The sequence below is a fragment of the Anabrus simplex genome, chromosome 1, assembly GCF_040414725.1.
Source record: "Anabrus simplex isolate iqAnaSimp1 chromosome 1, ASM4041472v1, whole genome shotgun sequence".
NCBI lineage: Eukaryota > Metazoa > Arthropoda > Insecta > Orthoptera > Tettigoniidae > Anabrus > Anabrus simplex.
The window spans coordinates 940,085,779-940,111,205 of record NC_090265.1 but is presented as its reverse complement, the minus strand read 5'-3'; the positions used below and the strand labels follow the sequence as shown (position 1 = coordinate 940,111,205).

At 37.0% G+C, this 25,427-nt stretch overlaps 1 protein-coding gene across 2 annotated transcripts in view; it reads left to right on the top strand.

Moving 5' to 3' along the window:
• The window catches only part of Helz (Helicase with zinc finger), a 454,315-nt gene that overhangs the window by 225,017 nt on the left and 203,871 nt on the right, over positions 1-25,427 (top strand). For both annotated transcript variants that reach the window (XM_068225301.1, XM_067136674.2), the window contains exon 11: positions 21,959-22,091. In XM_068225301.1, coding sequence (XP_068081402.1) covers positions 21,959-22,091 — 133 coding nt within the window. The remainder of the gene's footprint in view (positions 1-21,958; positions 22,092-25,427) is intronic.

Genomic DNA, 25,427 nt, shown 5'->3' with positions numbered 1-25,427 from the left:
CTAAGACCAACTTTTAAAGTTCTGAGATAAACACAAAAAACTATTTTTCTGCTCTTGTATTGTAATATGAGACATAATTTGTTTGTAGTGTAAAGGGGAGTGTGAGAGAGAGAGAGAGAGAGAACAAAAGAACAAAAGCATATTAGTAAAACAAGTAATGCTGTTAGAAAAGACAGGTAAACCTTTTTCACTGACACGGCCATTCTAGTAATTCATGAAAGAATGCTTTACTCGCCTCAGAAGTCGTGACATAACGATGAACCTTCTTGACATCACCCTTTTTCGTTGATTTGATTGGTACTCAACCTTTCTCATAGGCCTTCATCAACTGATTCATAAGAGGACCCTTTCGTGGCCCAGGCTGAGACAAATGGAATATGTGATGGACTGTACTTCCAATGAAAGGACGAGCAATCACTCTGCCAGGATGATCTGCAGAATACTGGAACTCGGAAAACGATGCAGGAACAAACACCACCTTTGCACTTCTAGGAACGTCCTTCCCTGTTGATTCGTCACTTAGAGTTGTTTTCCTATAATGCTTAAGCCACCACATCAATGATGTCAGTTCCTTCCACCATTTTATTGTAACATCCTTTTTTGCGTTAGCAATTATTGTACAGTATTCTTTAGGAGTGTAGATTCTGTCACAGTATTTAATTTGTTTCTTGAAAACACCAAAATCTCTATCGCAAGGTAGGAAGGAATGATCTCTAATAGAGAAGCGGTCAATAATTTCCTCCAATCGTTTATCTTCGACCAAGCCGAAACGAATAAATGAATGATTCCTAGTTTGGCCTGGACACGCATCCGAGTACAAGTGAAGTTTCTTCGTGCCTGGATTCATCTCGTTGGTGAGATAGTCCAATATGAATGTAGACACTTCATTGGCCCCTTTCTTGCCCTGCCCTTCATGATATATGTATACTTTGGAACTATTGTCCTGGAGGTTGTGTATTGTAAATACATGTACCCATAGATCCCTTAGGTAGAATATTTCCTGAACAGGTATTTGAGGTAGAGGTAAATTTTGCATTTAGTCAAAGGCAACACAGATTGTATCATCAGACTGGCAGGATTCTGAGCATGATTTCGTAGAAGAATAAAATTTGTGACTTCTGCGCTTGTGAATATTTAGCTCACTTCCTGCTGCTAATTTAATATTTTGTGATAAGTGCAGAGACTTAATTTTGACTTGAAGTTCTTCGCAGTTACTGCACACATCTATTTGGGGTCTGCCGAATACGTAGGCGAAGTTCTTATTGAAATAACATAAAATGTATATTTTACTTCAAGATTAGGATGGTCCCCACAAAATAAATCATGCATTTTTTTAAGGTTCAGCCGTGCATCCAGGTAATTTACTTCGTTACCCCCATAATGAGAAGTTTTGACTGGAAACTTGAGAATGTGGTCCCGAATTTTGTGCAGATTTCACGTGATGTAGCATGCATCTTCTTATTGAATCCTCTCTTGTCCACTGGGCTTTCGCCTTTCGCCAACAGCTTAGCAGTCTTGAATACACACTTCTGCGTTACTCTGCGTAAATGTATGAATGCATTCCTACAGACCTGCAGATGCTCCTGATTTCTGAGAACAAAATATGTGTATGCTGATTCATGTTCCACTTTTGATCGTTCTCCATCTTGATTAACAGCCCTAGGTCTTCGCCGTTTAATGGGATGCCATTCAATCAGCCTTTGTAAGTGGATATCCTGTACATTTTTGGTTTCATAATTGTAAAAAGTACTAAATATATGTAGCCTCTCTTCTTCTTGCAATATATTGAAGCAGTGACGCTTGCACCCAAAACAAACAAGTTAACTAGGTAAATTCTTTGTCAGACAGCCATTAAGTAATCGTAACTTCAGTATCAATAATTGTTCAAATTCCTTTTATGGAAGTGAAATGGTTGAACGGATAATATTTAGGTAAAAACAATAATTTCCATCATACCTGCAGGGAGGTCCAATACTTTTCTGAGGAGCTGCCTTTCCTGCATAGCTTGTATATGCATTGCCCTTTACCCTTGATCGCTTTACTTTATTCCTGGCATAATTTTCTTCTTTGCGTTTACGTTTCTTTCCTGCCACAACTTCGTAGTCCATGATGAAAATATCTTTAAAAACACAGCAAGAAGAATATTAATAATATGCAGAGTAGGATATATTGTCAATGACAACATTCAACATATATGTAAACAAATGAAACAAGTGCACCAATCTTGATATCCGAGACACAACAGCGCTCTCTGCATAGGTTGGTTGGCGCTGGTAGACATTCCATGTTGAAACTCACTAACTACACAACTAAGTCCCTTTCAACACAGAATAACTAACCTGACAGCTGTGGTAAGGGCACAAGCGCTGCCAGGACATAGTTCTTTTCAACACCAAAACATGCGTCTTGCTTCTTAGAATGCAAAATCGCTGTAAAACGAATTTGTCAAATGTGGACTTAGTGCTTATCAACAACGAACGATTCAATTGTATTTGATACTAAACAAAATATATTCTTCAAATTTATCATTTAAATGGCGAGGTTTGCTGCGATAATTTAGATGATAATATAAAATTCTGAAATTACAACTGAAAGAAATTCTAGGCATTAAATTTGAAATCCTCTTGACCGGGCATGTAAAAGTTATACAAGAAATTTATCCCTCACTGTGTCACTTGACTGTACCTTCAACACTTTGAGTTTTATTACAACATATTCCTTTGAGTTGGTATCAGGTGTACGTATATCAAACCTAATTTGGTGAATTATCCCGTTAGTTTCACAAATGAGATATAGCATGGCTTGAAATTCACACTTCACAATCAACTTTACAATTAATTCACTGTTAACTGTTAGTCTGCATAACTATGACTCAGTATTTGGCTGTCACCAAACAGACACAAAAACTTGACCGAAAAGATACACGAAACACACTCCTGAACATTTAATCCATTTGGTCACTGACAGCTATGTATCTATGTCACTGTTCTATCTTCAACTGACTGACTGACTGACTGACTGACTGGCTGGCTGGCTGACTGACTGACTGACTGACTGACTGACTGACTGACCAACTGTGACCTTACTCTCCAAATGACTATCCATCAACTAAGATTCCATCCAATTGACTGTTCACCATCCATCTCACCGGCTGACTCACTGAGAGTCCACTTCCATCTGACTAGCTGCTATAGGATCCAGTTCTCTTATGTAGACATTAGTTGTCACATGGTATAACACCCATGTCATCTCTAAAACAGCCCATGTCACTCCTACCTAGCTCCAAAGTATTACAGGTTGTGTTGAAATAGCCTGAGGCAAAGTAGGAACTCCCTAAATTATCTCATACTTCTGATGCATACAATGACAGAGCGATGACTCGACAGTTACTGCAACAGGATTGCACCATATGTTGTAATGTCTTAATGTTTCACAAATAATATATCCATATCTGATATTAGGCAGCAACTCTCACTCTACTAACACACACACACACACACACACACACACACACACACACACACACACACACGCACGCACGCACACACGCACGCACGCACGCGCGCACACACACACACACTCTCTCTCTCTCTCTCTCTCTCTCTCTCTCTCTCTCTCTTATTTATTTAGTGTATGACCCATACAATCAAGTTGAGTTCAGAAATATATTATATACATATTTACGTAACATGAAAACAATGAACAAGAAAAGGCTCCTTATAACTGAATGTCGCCGGGCTGAGTGGCTCAGACGGTTAAGGTGCTGGCCTTCTGACCCCAACTTGGCAGGTTCGATCCTGGCTCAGTCTGGTGGTATTTGAAGGTGCTCAAATACGTCAGCCTGGTGTTGGTAGATTTACTGGCACGTAAAAGAATTCCTGCAGGACTAAATTCTGGCACCTCGGCGTCTCCAAAAACCGTAAAAGAGTAGTTAGTGGGACGTAAAACAAATAACATTATTATTAACTGAATGTCAAGATCATTGATCCACTGTATTGCTTCTGGAGTTGCCATCAGAACACACACATACATATATATATATATATACACACAATAAATTAAATACAATAAAGCAAGCGGTAATTAATTAATACATAGCAAAATCAGATTATAACATTGAACCAAATAATAATAATAATAATAATAATAATAATAATAATAATAATAATAATAATAATAGTCTGTGTGGACTTTAAGAAAGCGTACGACTCCATTGACCGGGAAGTCCTGCTAAACATCTTAAATGAATTTGGAGTTGATTTGAAACTGCTGGCATTAATTAGAGCCACCCTGACCGATACAATATCCAAGGTGAAGTTGCACGGATGTCTCTCGCATTCCTTTGACATCAAAACAGGAGTCCGACAAGGTGATGGGCTATCTCCGATACTCTTCAACTGTGTTTTTGAAAAGATCATCAGAACCTGGCGGGTGAGATTACAGGAAACCAACTACAGTCCATTGAGAATAGGAACCAAATCCAAGGGGATCGCAACAGACTGCTTAGCATTTGCCAATGATATTGCTGTTCTCTCAACCGACATAGAAACTGCTAGAGCTCAAATTGAAATTTTAAAGGAAATTGCTGAACAAACTGGTTTGCAGATATCGTTTGAGAAAACAGAAGTAATGACTAACATCAAAGAGGCTCCACCAAAACTCCATACAAAATACAGGGACATCACCCGAGTAGACAAATTCAAATACCTGGGTGAGATCATCATGAAAAATGGACTGGACAAAGAAGCACTTCAGGAGCGAGTACGCAAACTGGAAATAGCATACCAAACATCCCGCACAATCTACAACAAAAAATGCCTTTCCCAAAACACCAAGATACGTCACTATGAAACAGTTCTGAAGCCAGTAGTTCTATATGCAGCCGAAACCCTGTCTCTAAATGCCAACAAAGGACTCCTTGAAGAACTGGAGAAAAGAGAACGCAAAATTGTGAGAGGAATCTTGGGATCAAAGTACAGAAATGGAATCCATCAAAAGAGATCCGACAAGGAAGTCTACAGCAAAATAGAGAAAATTACCGACACAATCAGAAAAAGATGGGCACGATTTTACGGTCATCTGAAAAGAATGGACGGAAGAAAGTTAACTAAAGAAATCTTTCACTTTTTTGATTCAAACCCCAAATCCACAATTCCCTGGTTTAGAAATACCAAAGAAGACCTGCAAATGCTACATATCTCAGCTGAAGATGCCCTTAACAGAGATCTCTTCTGCAAGAAAATATTGACGAATGGGCTAAACCGAGACGAGCAACCGAAGAGAAGACACGGTGCCCCTTGGACAGAGGAGCGTAAGCAGGCCCACTCACAAAGAATGAGGGAAATTTGGGCTCTAAAGAAGGCCAAGTTCAATGTCAAATGCAACAAGACTTAACGTGGTCCTTGATGGCCCCAGCAAATTATATATAATAATAATAATAATAATAATAATAATAATAATAATAATAATAATAATAATAATGTTAATAATAATAATCATGCAGATGAATGCTTTTAACGGGATTTGAACCATTACAGAAGGTACCAGAACATTACAAGATCCTTTCATTTGATGTTGTTAATATGTATGCTAATATCCCCGTTAAAGCCACTACAAATTCAATAGTGAATAATTTAACCAAATTCAGTAAATTGAGCGCCGGTGAAATAGATGAGTTCATAAGGCTTATTAAAATTCACATTAAGTAATAATTATTTTGTCTTCAGGAATAAAATCTGCCAGCAGACAGGTTTATCTATGGGAGCACCGTCCTCGAGTATCTTGGCTAATATATATATATGGACCACATAAAACATACAAGCATCATAGACAAAAACAAAGCCATATAATACTGGACACGTTATGTTGACTATGTTCTATATATTATAGCTAGTAATATTAATGAAGGAAAGGAAATTTTGGAACTACTCCATAGTTTAGATCAGAGTATTAAATTTACTATGGAAATTATTTAGACATAGCAGTATCACGGCATAAGAATAAATGACCTGGCATTTAACATTTACAGAAAACTTTCTTATACTGCTAATACCATTAAACAAGGTTCAGTACATCCTGCAGCTCACAAAAAAGCTACCTGCAACAGCATGTTAGAGAGAGATTTTAAAATCCCGCTCTCAAGAAAAATTTGAAAAAAGAAATATCGAGACCATCCATGAAATAGCTATGAGCAACGAATTTAGCACAAAGTTTATAAATAAGCTAATTAGTAAACATACAAACAAGCCCATAACCACTTTGACTAAAGAGTCAGAAACTAAAGAAATGTATGCCACATTTACATTTATTAATAATATACATATAATCACTAACGTCTTAAAAAAATAGGGCCTAAAGATTACTTTTAAAACCAGCAACACTAATGAAGAAATAGTGTTTAACCCTCACACAGTAAATAGTATCAGTAAATACATCAATTCTGGTATGTGTAAACTGGAATGCCAGGGATGCTGTTCAACTTACGTCGAACAAATTGGCAGGAACTTCTTCATAACATAAACAGAGCACCGCAATGTTTTAAAATATAATTGTTTCTTGGCCATGAGTAACCATCACAAAGACCATAATCATCACAATAGATCAAGATCTAAAAATTCTACAACATGAATAAAAAGGTCCACTGCTCAACATCTTACAGAATTTTTATATTAGTATGGATCAATACAAGAATCCAGCACTCAACTTATGAGATATATGAAAAAAGAACATAATGTGGGAGACTTTCATTCGGATTACTTTTAGTAAGAAACAAGGCCAGTATAATTAACAATTATTACACTCAGTTTCAGTTACCACTCCCATAATCCTGCATTCTTCCACACTCCTGCAAGTCCCGCCCCATTGCCCCACTCCATCTCCTCCTATCAACACGTTGCATGTTTTGACTGCGGGAGCATGTCAGTCAAGAGCTGGACTCTGTAGTCTGTTAGTTAATTGTTACAATTTACGAACTTCATCATATAGATCCGTATTGATACAGTTTAGATTAAGAACTAGTGTTAGGTTTAATGGTCCTCCCAATCAATACACTTTACTTTACAACCAAAAATATTTAATGTTAAAATATATTTAACACACTTTGGACCATGTTTTGTCTCATTTGAGACTTCTTCAACCATAACGTCTCGTAGCAGATTACAATGCTCATTGTTGCTGTCTAATGATTTTAAAATGGAAGAACCCATGTCCTTTATGAACTGTTTTAGAATACACTAAAAACAAAATATACACACTGTTTACATAAAAATTTTCATCACTTCTTGCAAAAAAAAAAAAAAAAAAAAATTTCTTCAGTGTTAAAATTTGAATGACATTTCTTGAAAATACGACATGCAGTGTTAGTAGCCGGTACCTTCAGTGTACTGACTGAGGGAGATTTGAATTCTGGCTTCAGGATAGGAAAATGGGACAAAATCCACATCAGAATATTTGAAAGCTTTAATTCATATGGATATTCCTATTTCTTAATAAGCTGTCTTGCAAACATTCCTCGTTATTTCTTTGCAAATTCTGTTCTATTGCAGCCAGTTGTTCTTTATCATCCCCCCTCCCCTCTTATGATCTTTGCAGTTGTTTTCCTTTGTTCTTTGAAGCAGTTGTAATCTCCTGTTTCTTTGATGACTATCATCTTTTCCATCCTTGCTGTCTGAGTGATGTTGCCTGTTCACATCTTCCATTCTACCGTGGATGTTTGCATGTTTTCTTGAGTGTTGCTGTTTCCTTGGCTGCTTCTACCATGGTTTGCTGCATCTGCTTCCATTCAGGTTTTTCAATATTCGTGAGTTCTTTGTACCTGTTACTGTTCTGTTTCAGCTTTTGAGTGTTGAATCTTATTAATCTATTGCTTGTGCGTTTCTTACTGTCATTTGGAATGAATTTTACCGTGATGCTTGTTAAGTAATGATCTTTTTCTATATTGGCTCCTTTCTTGACTTTAATGCTCATGGTTTCCTTTTTGCTTCTGTGGAGATTGCAACATGATCAATTTGATATTCCCCTAGTCATTTTTGTTTGGTGACGTCCATGTCGTTTGTTTTGTAAGAAGTGGGTGGACATCAGTTTCTACAAAACTCTATAAGCCTTTGCCCATTTTTGTTGGTACTTCTATGAGCTGGGTATTCCCCCACTATTTTCTTGTAGGCTTTTTCTGTCCTACCTGTCCGTTCAAGTCTCCAAGTGGTATTTTCACATGATTGTCAGGGATTTTTGAAGTTGCCAATTCTAGTTCTTCCCAGAAGTCATCAACCCTTTTTTTGGAGGGGATGGCTTGATTGTCATCATTAATTGGAACATGAGCATTAATGAGGGTGTACCTTTTCTTTGCACATTTAATGGTTATTACGAGAGTCTTCCATTTGGGGACTTGAATTCTGTAACTGAATTTAGAATCTTTTTGTTGATTACAAAGGCTTTGCCTGAGTGGCATGTTCTTAATGATCCTATGCCAACCTTGCCTTATAGGATTCTGTAGTTAATAGATTCTATCATAATGTCGTCCGTGAATCTTGTTTCTTGAAGTGCCATGATCAGGATCATTTGCGGATCCACTATATCAGTGAGTCGTTTGAATTTCCTGTTTTTAGGAGTGAATTTATGTTTAGTGTGCTGAAAAAGTGTTTTAGTTTAGGTCTTAATTTTGGTGTATTCGGATTGAATGCGTGTGATGGCAAGGGGTTTCCTAGATGCTCCGACTCATCTATGCATGCTGGTTTGGGCTCTCCAGAATCCAATGTCCTAAGTGCACTGCTCGTGGCAGTGGTGGATTTCCTTTTCAGACTACCACCTGGAGTAGTTTCCGAAAGAAATGTTTCCTTGATTTACAAGTTTAATTTCCATATTGATAGTTCACTAATACAAAGATAAGAAAAGGTTCCACCTTATCAATACAATTTTATTATTAACTACAGGACCGGTTTCGATCCTAAACAGTCATCATTGATACCTTTACATATCAAGAAGTTAATAAAATAACCACCTAATCAATACTTTATTATTGCCTCAGGCAAAATTGAATATAAATTAGCACTTACAGGACATGTTTCGACCACTTAATGGTCCTCTTCAGCTGTATAAAGAAAGAATTGAGAATAAAGAACATTAGGACAATAAGCACAAATAATAAAAGTTCTTTGGAGACTCCTTTGTTAAAAAATGGAGGTCATCAGAACAGGACATCTAGCCTCTCGTTCTTGTTTGGAAAAGATGTTTATTCTGCGCTGTCTAGAGGGTTTGTCTTTGAGCGCGACCTGGTGAAGTAACGATGTGACACAGTCTGACAGTTCATGCAAAGCTCTGGAGAGAAGGGAAGTAGAGTTTTGTCATCATCTAAAATATCATGTGAGGGAGGAGGAAGATTGGGCTGTGCTTCTGCAATGTCGTGTTTGATTATATCTCTTGTCCGTCTTGTCTGTTTTATGTCTACCCATTCCAAGTATTTACTAATGTTCTGGTATAAGATGTTTTATTGCTCGTTGTGTTCGTTAAGATTCTCTTCACCGTTTTCTAATTTATCAAGAACGATGTGGATGTTTTCAAGGTTGTTCATTAGATTTCCTTTATTTATCGTACAGATAATTTGAAGGTCCTGTCTGATATTGGTGAATGTGTGGTTGGACTCTTTCATATGGGATCCCATGGCAGAGAATCTTTTGTATTTTTCAGCATTGATGTGTTCTTGATATCTAATTAAGAAGTTCCTTCCAGATTGTCCCACGTAAGTTTTTTTTACATTGAGTACAAGTTAGCTTATAAATACCAGATTCCTGGAATTCGTCATCTTTAAGTTTATTAGCTTTATTGTGACTAAAGAACCTATGTTTCGTGTTGTTGGTTGAGAAGGCTACTTTGATGTTGTGTTTCTTGAATAAGTTGGTGATTTCGTAAATCTTCGGGTTATTAAAGGTGAATTTGACATATCCTTTTTCTTTTTCTGAATGCTGTTTAAGTTTAATTTGTTGTTGGTATTAGCATTTAGTAATGATTTTATTGATGAATTTCAAACTGAAACCGTTATGTAGAGGTTGCTGACGAATGAAAGATAGTTCCTTCTTTCTGTCTGTTTCTGTTAGCGGAATTTCAAAGGCTCTGTTGACGAAACTATAATAAGCAGATTTCTTTTGTGAGATGGGATGTAAAGAATCACTTTTGATTGTGGTCGGTGTAAAAGTGGGTTTCCTGTATATTTTAAATTGGAAACGGTTGTCTTTCCAAATTGTTTGGATATCTAGAAAATTGAGTATGCCTTTCTCTTCTTCTTCGGCTGTAAATTTTATGTTTGGGTCTAAATTATTTAAAGTATCTAGAATACTGTGACTGTCGTTGATTTCCTTATTAATTATGGCATAGGTATCATCAACATATCGAAGCCAGAGATCAAGTCCTTTAATGTGGTCTACTATCTGAGTGTGTCCCAAATAGTTGAGGTATATGTTAGCTAAAATTCCAGAAGCCGGCGCTCCCATTGGTAGTCCATCTTGCTGATATATTTTATTATTAAAAGAAAAGAAATTGTGGTTCAAAACGAATTCCAAGATAGTTATGTTTTCTATTTCGGGTATACTGATACATTTGTGAACTAATAGATTTGTCTTTATAATCTCAATGGTGTTTTTAATATGGATGTTCGTGTACATGTCCTTGATGTCGAAGGAACTTGTTACATGAGATGAAGTTAACTTGAAATCTTTAATAGCCATGCAGAACTCTTTGGAACACACTCAGATAGTAGGCCACATTAAAGGACTTGATCTCTGGCTTCGATATGTTGATGATACCTATGCCATAATTAATAAGGAAATCAACGACAGTCACAGTATTCTAGATACTTTAAATAATTTAGACCCAAACATAAAATTTACAGCCGAAGAAGAAGAGAAAGGCATACTCAATTTTCTAGATATCCAAACAATTTGGAAAGACAACCGTTTCCAATTTAAAATATACAGGAAACCCACTTTTACACCGACCACAATCAAAAGTGATTCTTTACATCCCATCTCACAAAAGAAATCTGCTTATTATAGTTTCGTCAACAGAGCCTTTGAAATTCCGCTAACAGAAACAGACAGAAAGAAGGAACTATCTTTCATTCGTCAGCAACCTCTACATAACGGTTTCAGTTTGAAATTCATCAATAAAATCATTACTAAATGCTAATACCAACAACAAATTAAACTTAAACAGCATTCAGAAAAAGAAAAAGGATATGTCAAATTCACCTTTAATAACCCGAAGATTTATGTAATCACCAACTTATTCAAGAAACACAACACCAAAGTAGCCTTCTCAACCAACAACAACACGAAACATAGGTTCTGTAGTCATAATAAAGCTAATAAACTTAAAGATGACGAATTCCAGGAATCTGGTATTTATAAGCTAACTTGTACTCAATGTAAAAAAAACTTACGTGGGACAATCTGGAAGGAACTTCTTAATTAGATATCAAGAACACGTCAATGCTGAAAAATACAAAAGATTCTTTACCATGGGATCCCATATGAAAGAGTCCAACCACAAATTCACCAATATCAGACAGGACCTTCAAATTATCTGTATGATAAATAAAGGAAATCTAATGAACAACCTTGAAAACATCCACATCGTTCTTGATAAATTAGAAAACAGTGAAGAGAATCTTAACGAAAACAACGAGCAAGAAAACATCTTATACGAGAACATTAGTAAATACTTGCAGTGGGTAGACATAAAACAGACAAGACGGACAAGAGATATAATCAAACACGACATTGCAGAAGCACAGCCCAATCTTCCTCCTCCCTCACATGATATTTTAGATGACGACAAAACTCTACTTCCCTTCTCTCCAGAGCTTTGCATGAACTGTCAGACTGTGTCACATCGTTACTTCACCAGGTCGCGCTCAAAGACAAACCCTCTAGACAGCGCAGAATAAACATCTTTTCCAAACAAGAACGAGAGGCTAGATGTCCTGTTCTGATGACCTCCATTTTTTAACAAAGGAGTCTCCAAAGAACTTTTATTATTTGTGCTTATTGTCCTAATGTTTTTTATTCTCAATTCTTTCTTTATACAGCTGAAGAGGACCACTAAGTGGTCGAAACATGTCCTGTAAGTGCTAATTTATATTCAGTTTTGCCTGAGGCAATAATAAAGTATCGATTAGGTGGTTATTTTACTAACTTCTTGATTATATTCATCGATACGGTCATGAAATGGACAACTTGTAATACCTTTACATTTGTCGAATAATAGTTAATGTGCCTTTCTAAATGGAGAAGCCATGGGGAAGCATTATGTCCAAGCGTCCAAATTGGGCATGTTTGAGAGTAAAATGGTTAATATAATACAATTCAGGTACTTAAGTGTGCGGTTATCTTTTAGTCCTAAAATTCGTTTGTGGAACTTAACTTAAACTTAATTCCAAATTACAAGTACATTAAACACTTTATTACAAGTACATTAAACACTTTAAAATACATAGTGCTTGTTAAAATCACATATTAAAATACACAGTACATGTTAAAATCCTTTATAATAATGCCTATAAAACATTTTCGTTAAAATGAATTTATATGTCTTGCGTAAGTCTACGTTCTTGTTTGGAGTCCAGTATAGTCCAATATAGTTACACGCCAGGCAGTCAAATCCAACGCAACCCAACCACGACAGCAATAACAACATATATCAGCATACAGTTACAGACGAGGAAGGAGCCACCACTCTGCATCAGAATACTTACGCACAACCTAGATCACAATTTACTCCAATACTTAATACCAATCACAGCTGCACATATTTACCTCCGTCTATATACTGGATTTGTTAATAATAGAGGATTAGAGCACTGCCTATGATTGCAAGCACTGATTTATTCTGTGTAACTATATTGGACTCAAAACAAGTACGTAGACTTATGCAAGACGTATAAATTCATTTCAACGAAAGTGTTTTATAGGCATTATTATAAAGGATTTTAACATGTACTGTGTATTTTAATATGTGATTTTAAAAGCGCTATGTATTTTAAAGTGTTTAATGTATTTGTAATTTAGAATTAAGTTTAAATTAAGTTCCACAAACAAATTTTAGGCCTAAAAGATAACTCCACACCTAAGTACCTGAATTGTATTATATTAACCATTTTACTCTCAAACATGCCCAATTTGGACGCTTGGACATAATGCTTCCCCATGGCTTCTCCATTTAGAAAGGCACATTAACTATTATTTGACATATGTAAAGGTATCAATGTACAGCTGATGATGACTGTTTAGGGTTGAAACCAGTCCTGTAGTTATTAATAAAATTGTATTGATAAGGTGGAACCTTTTCTTATCTATCATCATTCGAGTATATGCTAAGCTTTCTGACCTCTCATGGTTTATGCACATAATTGTGTTTATTGTCATATAGGCAGTCGCAGTTTGCGATTTCTGGGGACTTAAACTTTGTTTCCTGTTTTGGAGAATGTTGAACTTAAGTGGGCTAGGTCTGTAAACAAACAAAGAGCAAATTTAAATGGCTTACTTAGCTAGATAAATGCAGCATAGTTTACAATCAGATTGAATGTACTCTTCAACCTGTAAATTCCATCATCATGGATAGAGAAGTGTGTTTCTGTACCAGAATAGGATGTCATGGGTTAAGTTAACATAAATTTCAGTTTCTTGTTCATGTTTTCAGCAATGATGTTATGAGAGTCATGTGGCCTCTAAAGAAGCCTGGTGCAGCCAGCACTTTCTAGTTGATGTCCATGAGGAACCTGCATGTCTGGGTTGTGATGGTGATATGATGATGAGTTTGGGAGAGAGCAAAACATCATGTTGGCACATAGTCTACTCCCATTGAATAACACCAAGGGGGCTGTTAAAGGCTTACCGCCCCCATCCGATGGATGAATCACCATCAACAGCATTGTATGTCCTCACTCCATATGAACACTGTGGTGAGATTTGGAACTGAACCAAGGTGTTTGGCATTCAATTTAGTGATTAGAAATTGTATACCACCATCTCTCCTGCCCTGCTTTCTAACATTCTAATGGTGAATTTTTTTTCCACCAACGGTCTCGAACCAGGCAGCCATGGTGTCAGACCATAAAAAATTGACGACTTAATGATTATGGCCTCCAGGCGGGTTAATGTTTCAGTAAATTGTGTGATATTTTCCATGTAATTATCTCAGTGTGAGATTACTCTGTTATATAAATCATAATCCAAATCGAAAGGAGTTTACTTCTTGCCCATGAACCCATGTTGCATAGAACCAAAGATGAGGAACCATCTTTATGGTCATATGTAAAACATTCGACAATGTACCACTACATCACGTAGTATGGCACAGAACATTCAACCCGTTCCTGAAATATACAAGTTAACTGATATAATGGGGAGCTCCCAAATTTCTATTCCCAGAGGTTGTTGCTCCAAGTACATCCAAGGTGTAGACACTAGAAGCTCATTTGGCAAAATATTCATTATTTGATAAGAATCTCCTGGGTAATGAAATAGCTCAAGTAGCCCACAATTTGACTTCCACATTAGGTACTGTAAAGATGAAAAAACAGGTGCAGTTAATGGGAGAATAATATGTATGTCCTGATGGTCAGAATGCTTTTTTATAAAGAAGTTTAACAGTAACCCCTCTAAGGGTTCAGTATACTCAGTGTTGTCAGACAGCCAAATAAACTGTCTGAAAATGTGCTGACCATAAAATATTAAGGGTTTACTCCACGTATAAAAGTAACCCAGATAAGCCTACTGTTCTATATATAGGATGGGATACGTTTTGGAGTTTTGATCTTATTCAACTACTCTGTGGCTTGTGGCAGTTTAGCAAATGACGGCTCTTGACCTTTTCGTTTTACCTCCAGGTAACGCTGCCCTGTACATTAGGATGGTGACAAAGAATATGGCCTAGTGTTGTATTACAATGTTGTGATGTCCTGAAGTCCTTGAATCCAGATGTCCCCTATCATATCCTTGATTTTTTTTTTTTTTTTTTTTTTTTTTTACAAGTTTTCCTTTGATACTACAGCTACAGCGAGCATAAAAATCAAGGCTACAGCCACAGTTTGAGACAACAGGACATTGAATTGCACCATAGTGGATACTGGTAATATGTAAAGGAAGGAATGAGGCTTTTTTTTTTTTTTTTTTAATTTCATAACTGCTGTGGGACAATAGGATATTTGTTTGTGGAATGATAACATCATTAATGTAGCATCAAATGCTGTGCCTGTGTGCTCATTGCAGTGTTTTTAGATATTCTAGGAAAGAAGAGAGAAAAATTCAAATTTCTCAGTCTAAAAGTGAGTCTTTTTACAATAGTCACATGGGTGATGTCGATTGTGCAGGCCAAAATATGTCTCTATAATGAGTAGCTGTTTGTAGCAAGAAGTGGTACTTCCCAATTGATTATGTATGCACTGCATTGACATGGCATGACAGAATGCATGGCTTCCCCACAAGCGAGGTAGTGGGGCTCGACTACTGGGCATTTAGATGATGCAGTCTGAGAAATAAATAACTGGACAACTAAAAGAGGGATCAAGTAAATTGCTACAAATGGAGCCCATTCATTCCAGATATGATAGGCTAGATCATTTGATCATCTCGCAAGAATCTCAGACAAGATGTTGATATTGCAATCACAAGACAACATGACGCAGGACATATGACACATGTTTGGATTTCAAGTGTTCTGTGACATATCACATAAAGAATTATGTGCAGTGCTCTATGACATTCTTTATTTATGTGATTATGTGATTTTTGTGGCAAGTGGTTTATAAGATTCTCTAACAGCTTTGTCAGTAATATCTAATTTCATATTGATGAATATTCTATTGTTGAAATGAGAAACAGTGGATGTTCTACACATCCTATCATTTCACATAACTAGTTCAAATATTCTCCCCTGAAGTCAACTGTCATATATGTAGGACACCCTTCTTTTCACAAAATAATACTTGAATGACCAAATGCCTTTTGTAATCATGTTTAGGTGATCCCATTGAATACATTTTTGAGAAAAAATATGAATCCATGAAAGAACATTTTCAGGCTTATATTAGTTAATATCGTAGTTTTTTCTCCATCTCAGGCTTTGGAAAACAAATGTAGCAAAGTCAGTATCAGTACTAGATGGATCAAGGTGAACATCTATTGACTAGCCTCGATGAAAAGTATGGAATGCATGGAGACTTTTAGTAATTTGAAAACAAACTTTGTAAGATCTAAAATCACCTCTAAATGATGCGTTTTAAATCTTAAGACAGCAAATGTGACTGTGGTGGAGAAGAGAATGTGGAACATAGCACTAGTACTCATTATGCCATTCTTCATGTTCTTACCAGTATTTGATGTGCCCATTAGTTGTGGTGTGTTTTTATGTAATTTTGTCAAAATTTTTAAATTTTCCCTTTCTTTTAAGTGAGTGAATGAATGTGTAATGGCCGTAAGGCAACAGGAATTGGCCATTAGAATCGGCTACCAGCCTCCCATGCTTGTGAAACATTGTTTTAAATGGTGCTCTTCACACTGGGCTTCTCTGTAGCCTAGCTACAGAAAGAAGCCCAGCGACCGGTCACTCCCACCGAGGCAGATTTCGCAACCCTGATTCCCAACAGCTGGTGAACCGTTGTGTATTCGGGTCTTCACATTAGGCTACTCTGTAGCTCAGCTACTCGCCTTCTGTTGCATTCCATCCATAACTCTCTTCAGTCTCGTGCATTTCAAGTTCTTTCTCGTTATGTATTCCGTTTCAAAATATTATGAACTGTACTAAATAAATTAAATAAATTATGAATATTATTATATTCACTATGAATAATCTGTGTAAACAGGTGGACCAAATAAACACGGAAGATTATGCACATTATACAGCCATCTGGAACTTAAACTGTGGCGAATATAGTAATAGAGTTAAAAAGAGAAATCGGTGGTTTCTAGTAATGACCACCTTGTTAGTTCAGCTTTCCTCAAAGTTAACACTTAGGGCACGAGCGCCGTACTATTACATCGCAAGGTTACTTTCTAAAACTGCGGTGGGCGTAATATTACGTTGTTCATTTTTTTTACCTTGTGTTGGAGACAAACGTAATATTACAGTTCAAGCACTCTTGTGTGAATGCCAGTAATTATGAAGTTGCACATACTATCGTTAGATAGTATCATTTCACTGTTTAGCGGAAGAATATCGATCTATTTAGCGGAAGAATATTGGTCTGTTCTAAGGCATGAAAACTTGTGAAAGGAGCTTCCCTCGTAAAGTTGCTTGTTCTTCAGTCGAAACAATTTTCCCGACCGAGTTCCTCTTTCTGAAGGTAAAAAGAAGGTACATAGAAGATGTATTGTTTGTAGTGATAAGGAAAAACATTGCACGGGTAAGGCCGGGAGAAAAGACACTTCATATCAGTGTGACTGTGACGTTGGACTTTGAGTCACCCCTTGTTTCAAAATTTACCATACTGTAGTGCATTATGAGAAGTGATATTTTGGTTTTAATTATAAAGTAGTGTGTTATACTGTATCAATTACATGATTTATTGAGATTTATTTCAACCGTATAGTGCAAGCATATTTAATTTTACAATTTTAATGTTTTTTTTCTTCCTGAAAAAATGTGTAATTTTGTGGCATTTTTTTTTACAATATCATTTCTTTTCAATCATACCAAAAATTTATTAAACTTGTAGTGTAAGGATTCGGAAATCAGACGGACTTTTCAATTTATTTGTCAATATTTTCAATTTATTTATAACTTGAACCACATTCATTTTGTGCCCTTCTGAACGTAGCAATAAATTCTGGAAATCAGCCAGCACACTGGTGAGGAGCAACATTTAATGCATCAGCAGGGTAAGTGCTAATGTTAATTTTTCTGTAGCCGGTATTGCTTTCGGTATTGCTTTTCTCAGCTTGGTATCTATTCCCGTAATATCTTCTTTCACACTTTCGAAGAGTTCATCAAAAGATTTCTTTGACATCCTGAAGTAACTAAAAATCTTGGTATGACCATCACATAAATAATCTAATAGTTTATAGATAGTTTTAGTTACTCATATCACGTCATTCGTTACATCTCATTAATTTCTCTGCTGAGGTTGACGTCAGAAAGGGCATACTGTCGTAAAAACTCGCTACGGAAATTCATCTCACTTCATACTCGACCCCGTACAGATAAGGAATAAGGGTGTCATATTATCATATTATGCAATAATGATACAAAAGAACTTAAGGCCAGTAATTTGACTCTGTCAGTTGAGCAGTAGGCCTACCACACAGTAAACCTGAGTAAACCTGATCACTGCTTTCATTTGAATTATTGTTTCGTGTTGCTAACTTCCCTGCTACCGGCGTGTCATTATTCCAAGTGATGTCATCTTCACTGCTATCTTCTCAGCCATTCTCTTTGGTCAGCCATGCACTGTAGATGAGAGCATCTGATTTCTCGTCTACCTGGGTAAAAGTCCAATGGGGGCTCCAATCTGTAGCTAGCTTCAGGTAGTTCCAGTCCCTATTTTTAGATGCCGCTGGAGGTCATGGCACAACGTGTAGATAGTTGTAGATAGGTTCTGTAGATGGCAAGCAAGGAGGCATGAAATGAGCGATTTTAATAATTAAAGGCTGTTTGCCTCAAAGTGAAATATTTCAAGTCTAACCTCAATCAGTGGGCCCTTCTGACCCAAATCGATTAACCTTGTTCGAACTCATATCTATTTTATGCGATAGTTCCCATTATACTACTTGTAGTGTTTGAATTCCAAGTGCCCATGTGCCTGTGCTGTAAATCTTTGTTCCTTGTGCTTGTTTATTAGAAATATAACTTCGGAAGTCTTCCTGAAATCCTATATTTCCTGTTTGAGTACACCTCAGGGGTTGGAAGCTTCATTGTTCTATTCATGTATTTCTATATATTTCCTGTCTCAGTGCATTTAATTCTGTTATTTTTATTTTCATGTGGTACGTGGATACTGATGTGATATCCATTTCGTGTAAGCTGTGCTCTGCTGTCTTGCATTTGAAGGGATGTATTAATTGTCATAATATCAGCTTTGTGTTAATGTGTCAGTCATTCATTTCAAGGTAAAGCCACCTTGTGGTGAGAGGTTATGGTTGAGGTTATCCTCTCAATAACAGTATGCCATATGAACTACTAGGGGTATCAGATCATTATTTACAACATAGTACTTGAAAATAAAAATATATGAATTATAATGTATTGGGAATAGAAATGGTAAATAAATATATGAATTATAATGTATTGGGAATAGAAATGGTAAAACTGCATTATAATCATTGGACTAGGTGGGGATGGGTGGAGGGAGGGGCATGGGTAAGGAGGCAGGAGCTACAGTAAGCATTACCGGATGTGTGTCAGTACGCCGGAAGTTACTTCTCTGCACTATCGGTTGATAATAATAGTAAGGTATGGCACATAATGCGCATTGTGGTGCTATCTCTGACTGCGGAGTGAAACTACTAACGCCTTATAGCTTGGCACCGAAATTTATTATTTTCATCTCTGTTCTATTCTATCCATCTTTTTGAACCTTTTAAAAATAGTTTCGTTCCCAACTATAGAGTCCAATCAGCGTGAATCTATTCCCAAATGGTTTCTGGACGTGGTCTCTGATATTCTCAGTTAGTGTGTGTGTAGCAAAAGCCACTTCTTCTGAATAAAGCTGTGCTGTAGAAAGCATGCCAAACCACCAGCTACCGAGCTCGATAGCTGCAATCACATAAGTGTGGCCAGTATCCAGTATTCGGGAAATAGTGGGTTCGAACCCCACTGTCGGCAGCCCTGAAGATGATTTTCCGTGGTTTCCCATTTTCACACCAGGCAAATGCTGGGGCTGTACCTTAATTAAGGCCACGGCCGCTTCCTTCCCAGTCCTAGCCCTTTCCTGACCTATCGTCGCCATAAGACCTATCTGTGTCGGTGCGATGTAAAGCGAATAGAAAAAAAAAAAAAAAAAAAAAAAAAAAAAGCACCAGCTGATAACTAGCGAATGTTATGAGTTGTACTTCCAAATGTTATACATAGTGACTGGAAGCATTCTTTTGATAACTGCGGCTGTTGAAAGCCAGACCCTTATTTTAAAATATATTTCATGCTTGTTCTCTACATTTATCACATCAGGATTTACCTACACAGCTGTAAATGTGATAAGAGAGACTGCATTGTTTAGGTTAGGTAATTCTATCGCCCGGATAGTGCCTAAAAGTTCCACAACAGAAGGAATAAAAATAAATAACAGGAAAGTTTGTCACATTTATGGATATCTGCAGGTGTGGTGGTAATGTGTTTTATCGTAATGTTTAATTTTGTACATTTGTTGTCTCCATTTTTTGTTAACGCATATCCTAGTATGTTTTGTTTGTCATCTCCGAAAATTGTTAAAAGTAAGTGGGGTTATGAAATCAATATTATTATTATAGTTACAATTATATTGTCGAACAGAGAGGTGTAAGAAGGTGCCGGGGGTGAATGGGTGGACAGGGAAATGACCAGAGCATAAGTTAAAGCATTAAATTGAAATTTCATTTATTTCCTACTTTTTTTAAATGTGAGATTTGGAACAAACAACAACGAATGAGTTCGTCAGCTCTGATAACAACAGCAGACTATAAGTCCAAAAATCAGGTACAATAACAAGATAATATATAAGGTATGAGCATTATAGTTCTCGCTAATGAATATCATATTTGGATTATAGCTCGGTTTCCAAAGTCCACAGGTAAATGATAATGGCAATTTGGTGTCGTGTATTAATTGTAAATCACCAGAGTCAGCCCATTCTATCACTGCTTCACCATTTTCATTGTCATCTTCATAACCCCAAATACTGTTATGGCTATTGAAGTTCTCTACGGCAAATTGAGTACTTTGATTATGCACATTGCTTGGTTCATGATAAGAGAAGCCTCTACCAGGTGGCTTATATACTGATGAAACTACATAGTTGTTTAACTCAATAAACAGAATCGCCTGTGTGAGTCCGATAGAGAGCACTGACAAGTCAGGTTTGACAAATATTGCACTACCCTATTGTTGATGAGGTCTTTTGATCGCAAGATTCATTCAAAGTACCTTAGGTCTTCTTTGATAGTTTCCTGAAACCATAAGACTTCGCACTATGACAGAGGTTTTGGAGGAGCTCGTCTTTTGTTGCAGATATTCCCTCTGTATTGATAGATATAATTGTCAAAATTGGTCTTGAAAAAAGACCTTTTTCTTACTGGCATGTGAAAGAACGCCCGCGGGACAAAATTCTAGTACCTCGGCATCTCCAAAAACCGCCAAAGTAGTTAGAGGATGTAAAAATAATAACATTATTATTATTAAAAGACCGTTTAGAGTAATCGCTTCTGGAATAGAAAGGATCAGCCGCCAGGAAATGTTCTTTCAGTTTCTGACATTGTTCAGGGTATGCCCGAGTGCTTTCTTGTACAATTATTTGCTGAAATGGCAATCTTTGGAGAGGCTCCTTTTGCGTACCTCATATATATTTTATTATGTGCTGTAATCATTTTGTGGATCCAGATATGTATGGATGTTTTTAAATATTTTGTGATAGCTGATGAAGAGATGGTCCATTCTTGAAACAGGTACGTTTAATGTTTGTGATTGTATGATTTAAGTATTGACAGGGCAGACCCAATAAACACCCTGTGGGTATTATAACAAACAGATCAGCAAAAATAACAACCCATGAGAGTACAGAATTTTTAAACCATCATCTTCATCTAATGTTTTTGCAATGATGTGAAATTTTCTGTCCACAACAATCCATACACCACATCACTGGAAGTTTGTAGCCGGCGCACTGGCGTGTGCTACTATATGTTTTTTTACAAGGAACATCACTATTGCACCATATGTAGATACAAAGAAATGGCACCTCAAATAATGTCACAAAACTTAATTATACTCCTATGTTTATTTTCAGTATTGCTTGATAGAAATGAATGGTGGGATTAAGTCTTTTCGAGTTCCAACATTAGAAGACATCATGAAGCATCGTGTTATTGTGGTGACTCTCAGCATTTCCATGTACCTGTCGACTCTTGGGTTACAAAAGGGTGAGTATATGTTTTAATATTAAATTTCTGTTACTGATAATGAAATTTAAGTGCATGGTTTGGTTTACTAAGTTCTAATCTAGATTGTACTTTTTAGTTTTTCCACATTTTTTCATTTTTATTTTATTTTATTAAATGGATGGCTGAAATTATAGAACAGTTTACATAGTTAGGCCATTTCAGTTTGTGTTTTTTAGCAGCATTTTTGCTAGTAAGAATTAGTTATTATTATTTACATTTTATGGCCTTCATTTGACCACTTTACTCAGTTTTATAAAAAGGGTTTACCGAGCAAGTGGGGGTACGTAGCTGTCAGCTTGCATTCCGAAGATAATGGGTTTGAACCCCACTGTTGACAGTCCTGAAGATTGCTTTCCGTGGTTTCCATTTTTCACACTGCGGTGGGGAGGCTTGCATGTCCCAATGAAGCAGTTAGCCGAGCCGTAGGTGCAACCATATCAGATAGGTAGGACCTATCTGTCGAGAGACCAGACTAACGAATGGTTCATCGAAAGGGGCGTAGCAGCCTTTCGGAAGTTGCAAGGACAGCAGTCTAGATGATTGACTGATATGGTCTCGTAATAATACTTAACATGGCTTAGCTGTGTTGATACTGCTACACGGCTGAAAGCAGCTGGAAAATACAGCCATAACTAACTCTTGAGGACACGCAGCTCTCTCTGTATGAATGATGTACAGATGACGGCTTCCTTCAGGGTAAAATATTCCGGAGGTTAAATATTCCCCATTTGGATCTCCCGGTGGGGACTACATGAGAGGGGACAATCATCAGAAAATGGATACTGACATTCTGCGAGTCGGAGTGTGGAACATTAGAAGTTTGAATCACTGTGGTAGGTTAGAGAATCTGAAAAGGGAGATGGATAGACTGAAGTTAGATCTAGTTGGTATAAGTGAAGTACATTGGCATTAAGGGCAGGATTTCTGGTCAGGCGACTACAGAATTATGAACACAAAATCAAACGGGGAAAATGCAGGAGTTGGTTTAATAACGAATAAGAAAATAGGGCAGCAGGTAAGCTACTACGACCATCATAGTGAAAGAATTATTGTCGTCAAGATAGACACCAAACCAATCCACCACAATAGTGCAGGTCTATATGCCTACTAGTTCAGCGGATGACGAAGAAATCAAAAGAATATATGAAGAGATAAAAGATTTAATACAGTATGTAAAAGGTGATGAGAATCTAATTGTGATGGGAGACTGGAATGCAGTGGTAGGCCAAGGAAAAGAAGGTAATACAGTAGGAGAATTTGGATTGGGACAGAGGAATGAAAGAGGAAGTCACCTGGTTGAATTCTGCACCGATCACAATTTACTCCTGGCTAACACTTGGTTCAAACACCAAAAGCGATGGCTGTATACATGGACGAGACCTGCAGACACTGGAAGGTATCAGATAGACTTCATTATGATTAGGCAGATATTTAGAAACCAGGTGCTGAATTGCAAGACTTTCCCCAGGAGCAGACGTGGGCCCTGACCACAACCTATTGGTCATGAAATGCCATCTAAATAGGCTTCATTATGATTAGGCAGAGATTTAGAAACCGGGTGTTGAATTGCAAGACTTTCCCCAGGAGGAGACGTAGACTCTGACCACAACCTATTGTTCATGAAATGCCATCTGAAGTTGAAGAAATTGAAGAAAGGAAGGAATGCAAGAAGATGGGATCTAGGCAAGTTGAAAATAGTGTTAGGGATTGTTTCAAGGAATATGTAACACAGGGACTAAATTAAAAGGCTGAAGGAAACACAGTAGAAGAAGAATGGACAGTCATGAAGAATGAGATCAGTAAGGCTGCTGAAGAAAACTTAGGAAGAAAGGAAGGATTACCTGAAAAACAATGGATAACTCAAGAGATACTAGACCTGATTGACGAACAACGGAAGTACAAGAATGCAAAAAATTACGAGTGCAGAAAAGAATACAGACGAATAAAGAATGAAGTAGATGGAAAGTATAGGACAGTGAAGGAAGAATGGCTGAAAGAGAAGTGCAAGGTTGTTGAAAGTTGTATGGCCCTAGGAAAGGTAGATGCTGCATACAGGAAAATGAAGTAAACCTTTCGAGAAAGGAAAAGTAGGTGTATGAATATATTAAAAGCTCAGATGGAAAACAACTTCTAGGGAAAGAAGGCAAATGAGAAAAATGGCAGGAACATATCCAACAGTTGTATCAAGGTAAAGAAGTAGACGATGGTGTTCTAGAACAATAAGATGCTGTTGATGCTGTTCATGCTGTTGACATGGGAGACCCAATATTGAGGTCAGAATTCGACAGAGCTTTGAGAGACCTGTAGGAACAAGGCACCGGGAATTGATGACATACCCTCAGAATTACTATCTGCCTTAGGAGAAACCAGCATGGAGAGGTTATTCCGTTTAGTGTGCAGGATGTATGATACAGGAGAAGTGCCATCTGATTTTTGGTAGAATGTTGTTATACCTGTTCCCAAGAAGGCCGGTGCTGACATGTGTGAAAACTACTGCACCATTAATTTAGTGTTTCACACCTGCAAAATATTAACACACATTATTTACAGAAGAATGGAAAGACAAGTTGAAACTGAGTTGGGAGAAGATAAGTTTGACTTCAGAAGAAATGTGGGAACATGTGAAGCAATCCTGACTTTACGTCTGATGTTAGAAAAATCTTAAGAAAGACAAGACCACATACATGGCGTTCGTAGTTCTAGAAAAGGCATTTGAAAATGTTGTTTGGACCACTTTGATTGTGATTCTGAAGGTGATCGTGATCAGATACCGAGAAAGGAGAATTATCTAACAATCTATACAAAAATCAGTCTGCGGTGATAAGAAATGAGGCCTTTGAAAAAGAGACAGCAATCTAGAAAGGAGTGAGGCAAGGCTGCAGTTTGTCCCCTCTCCTTTTCAGTATTTACATAGAACAGGCAATAAAGGAAACCAAAGAGGAATTTGGAAAGGGTATCAAAGTTCAAGGAGAGGAAATCAAAACCCTGAGATTTACCAATGATGTTGTTTTATCTGACTCTGCAAAAGATCTGGAGAAATTGCTGAATGTTATGGACAGAGTCTTGGGGAAGGAATACAAGATGGAAATAAACAAGTCCAAAACAAAGTAATGGAGTGCACTCGAACATGATGCAGGAAATGAAGTCTTAAAGGAAGTAGATGACTATTGTTACTTGGCTAGTAAAATGACTAGTTATGGCAGAAGTAAGGAGGCCATAAAATGCAGACTAGTACAAGCAAGGAAGGCCTTTCTAAAGAAAATAAATTTGTTCACCTCAAACATTGATATAAGAATTAAAAAGATGTTTTTGAAA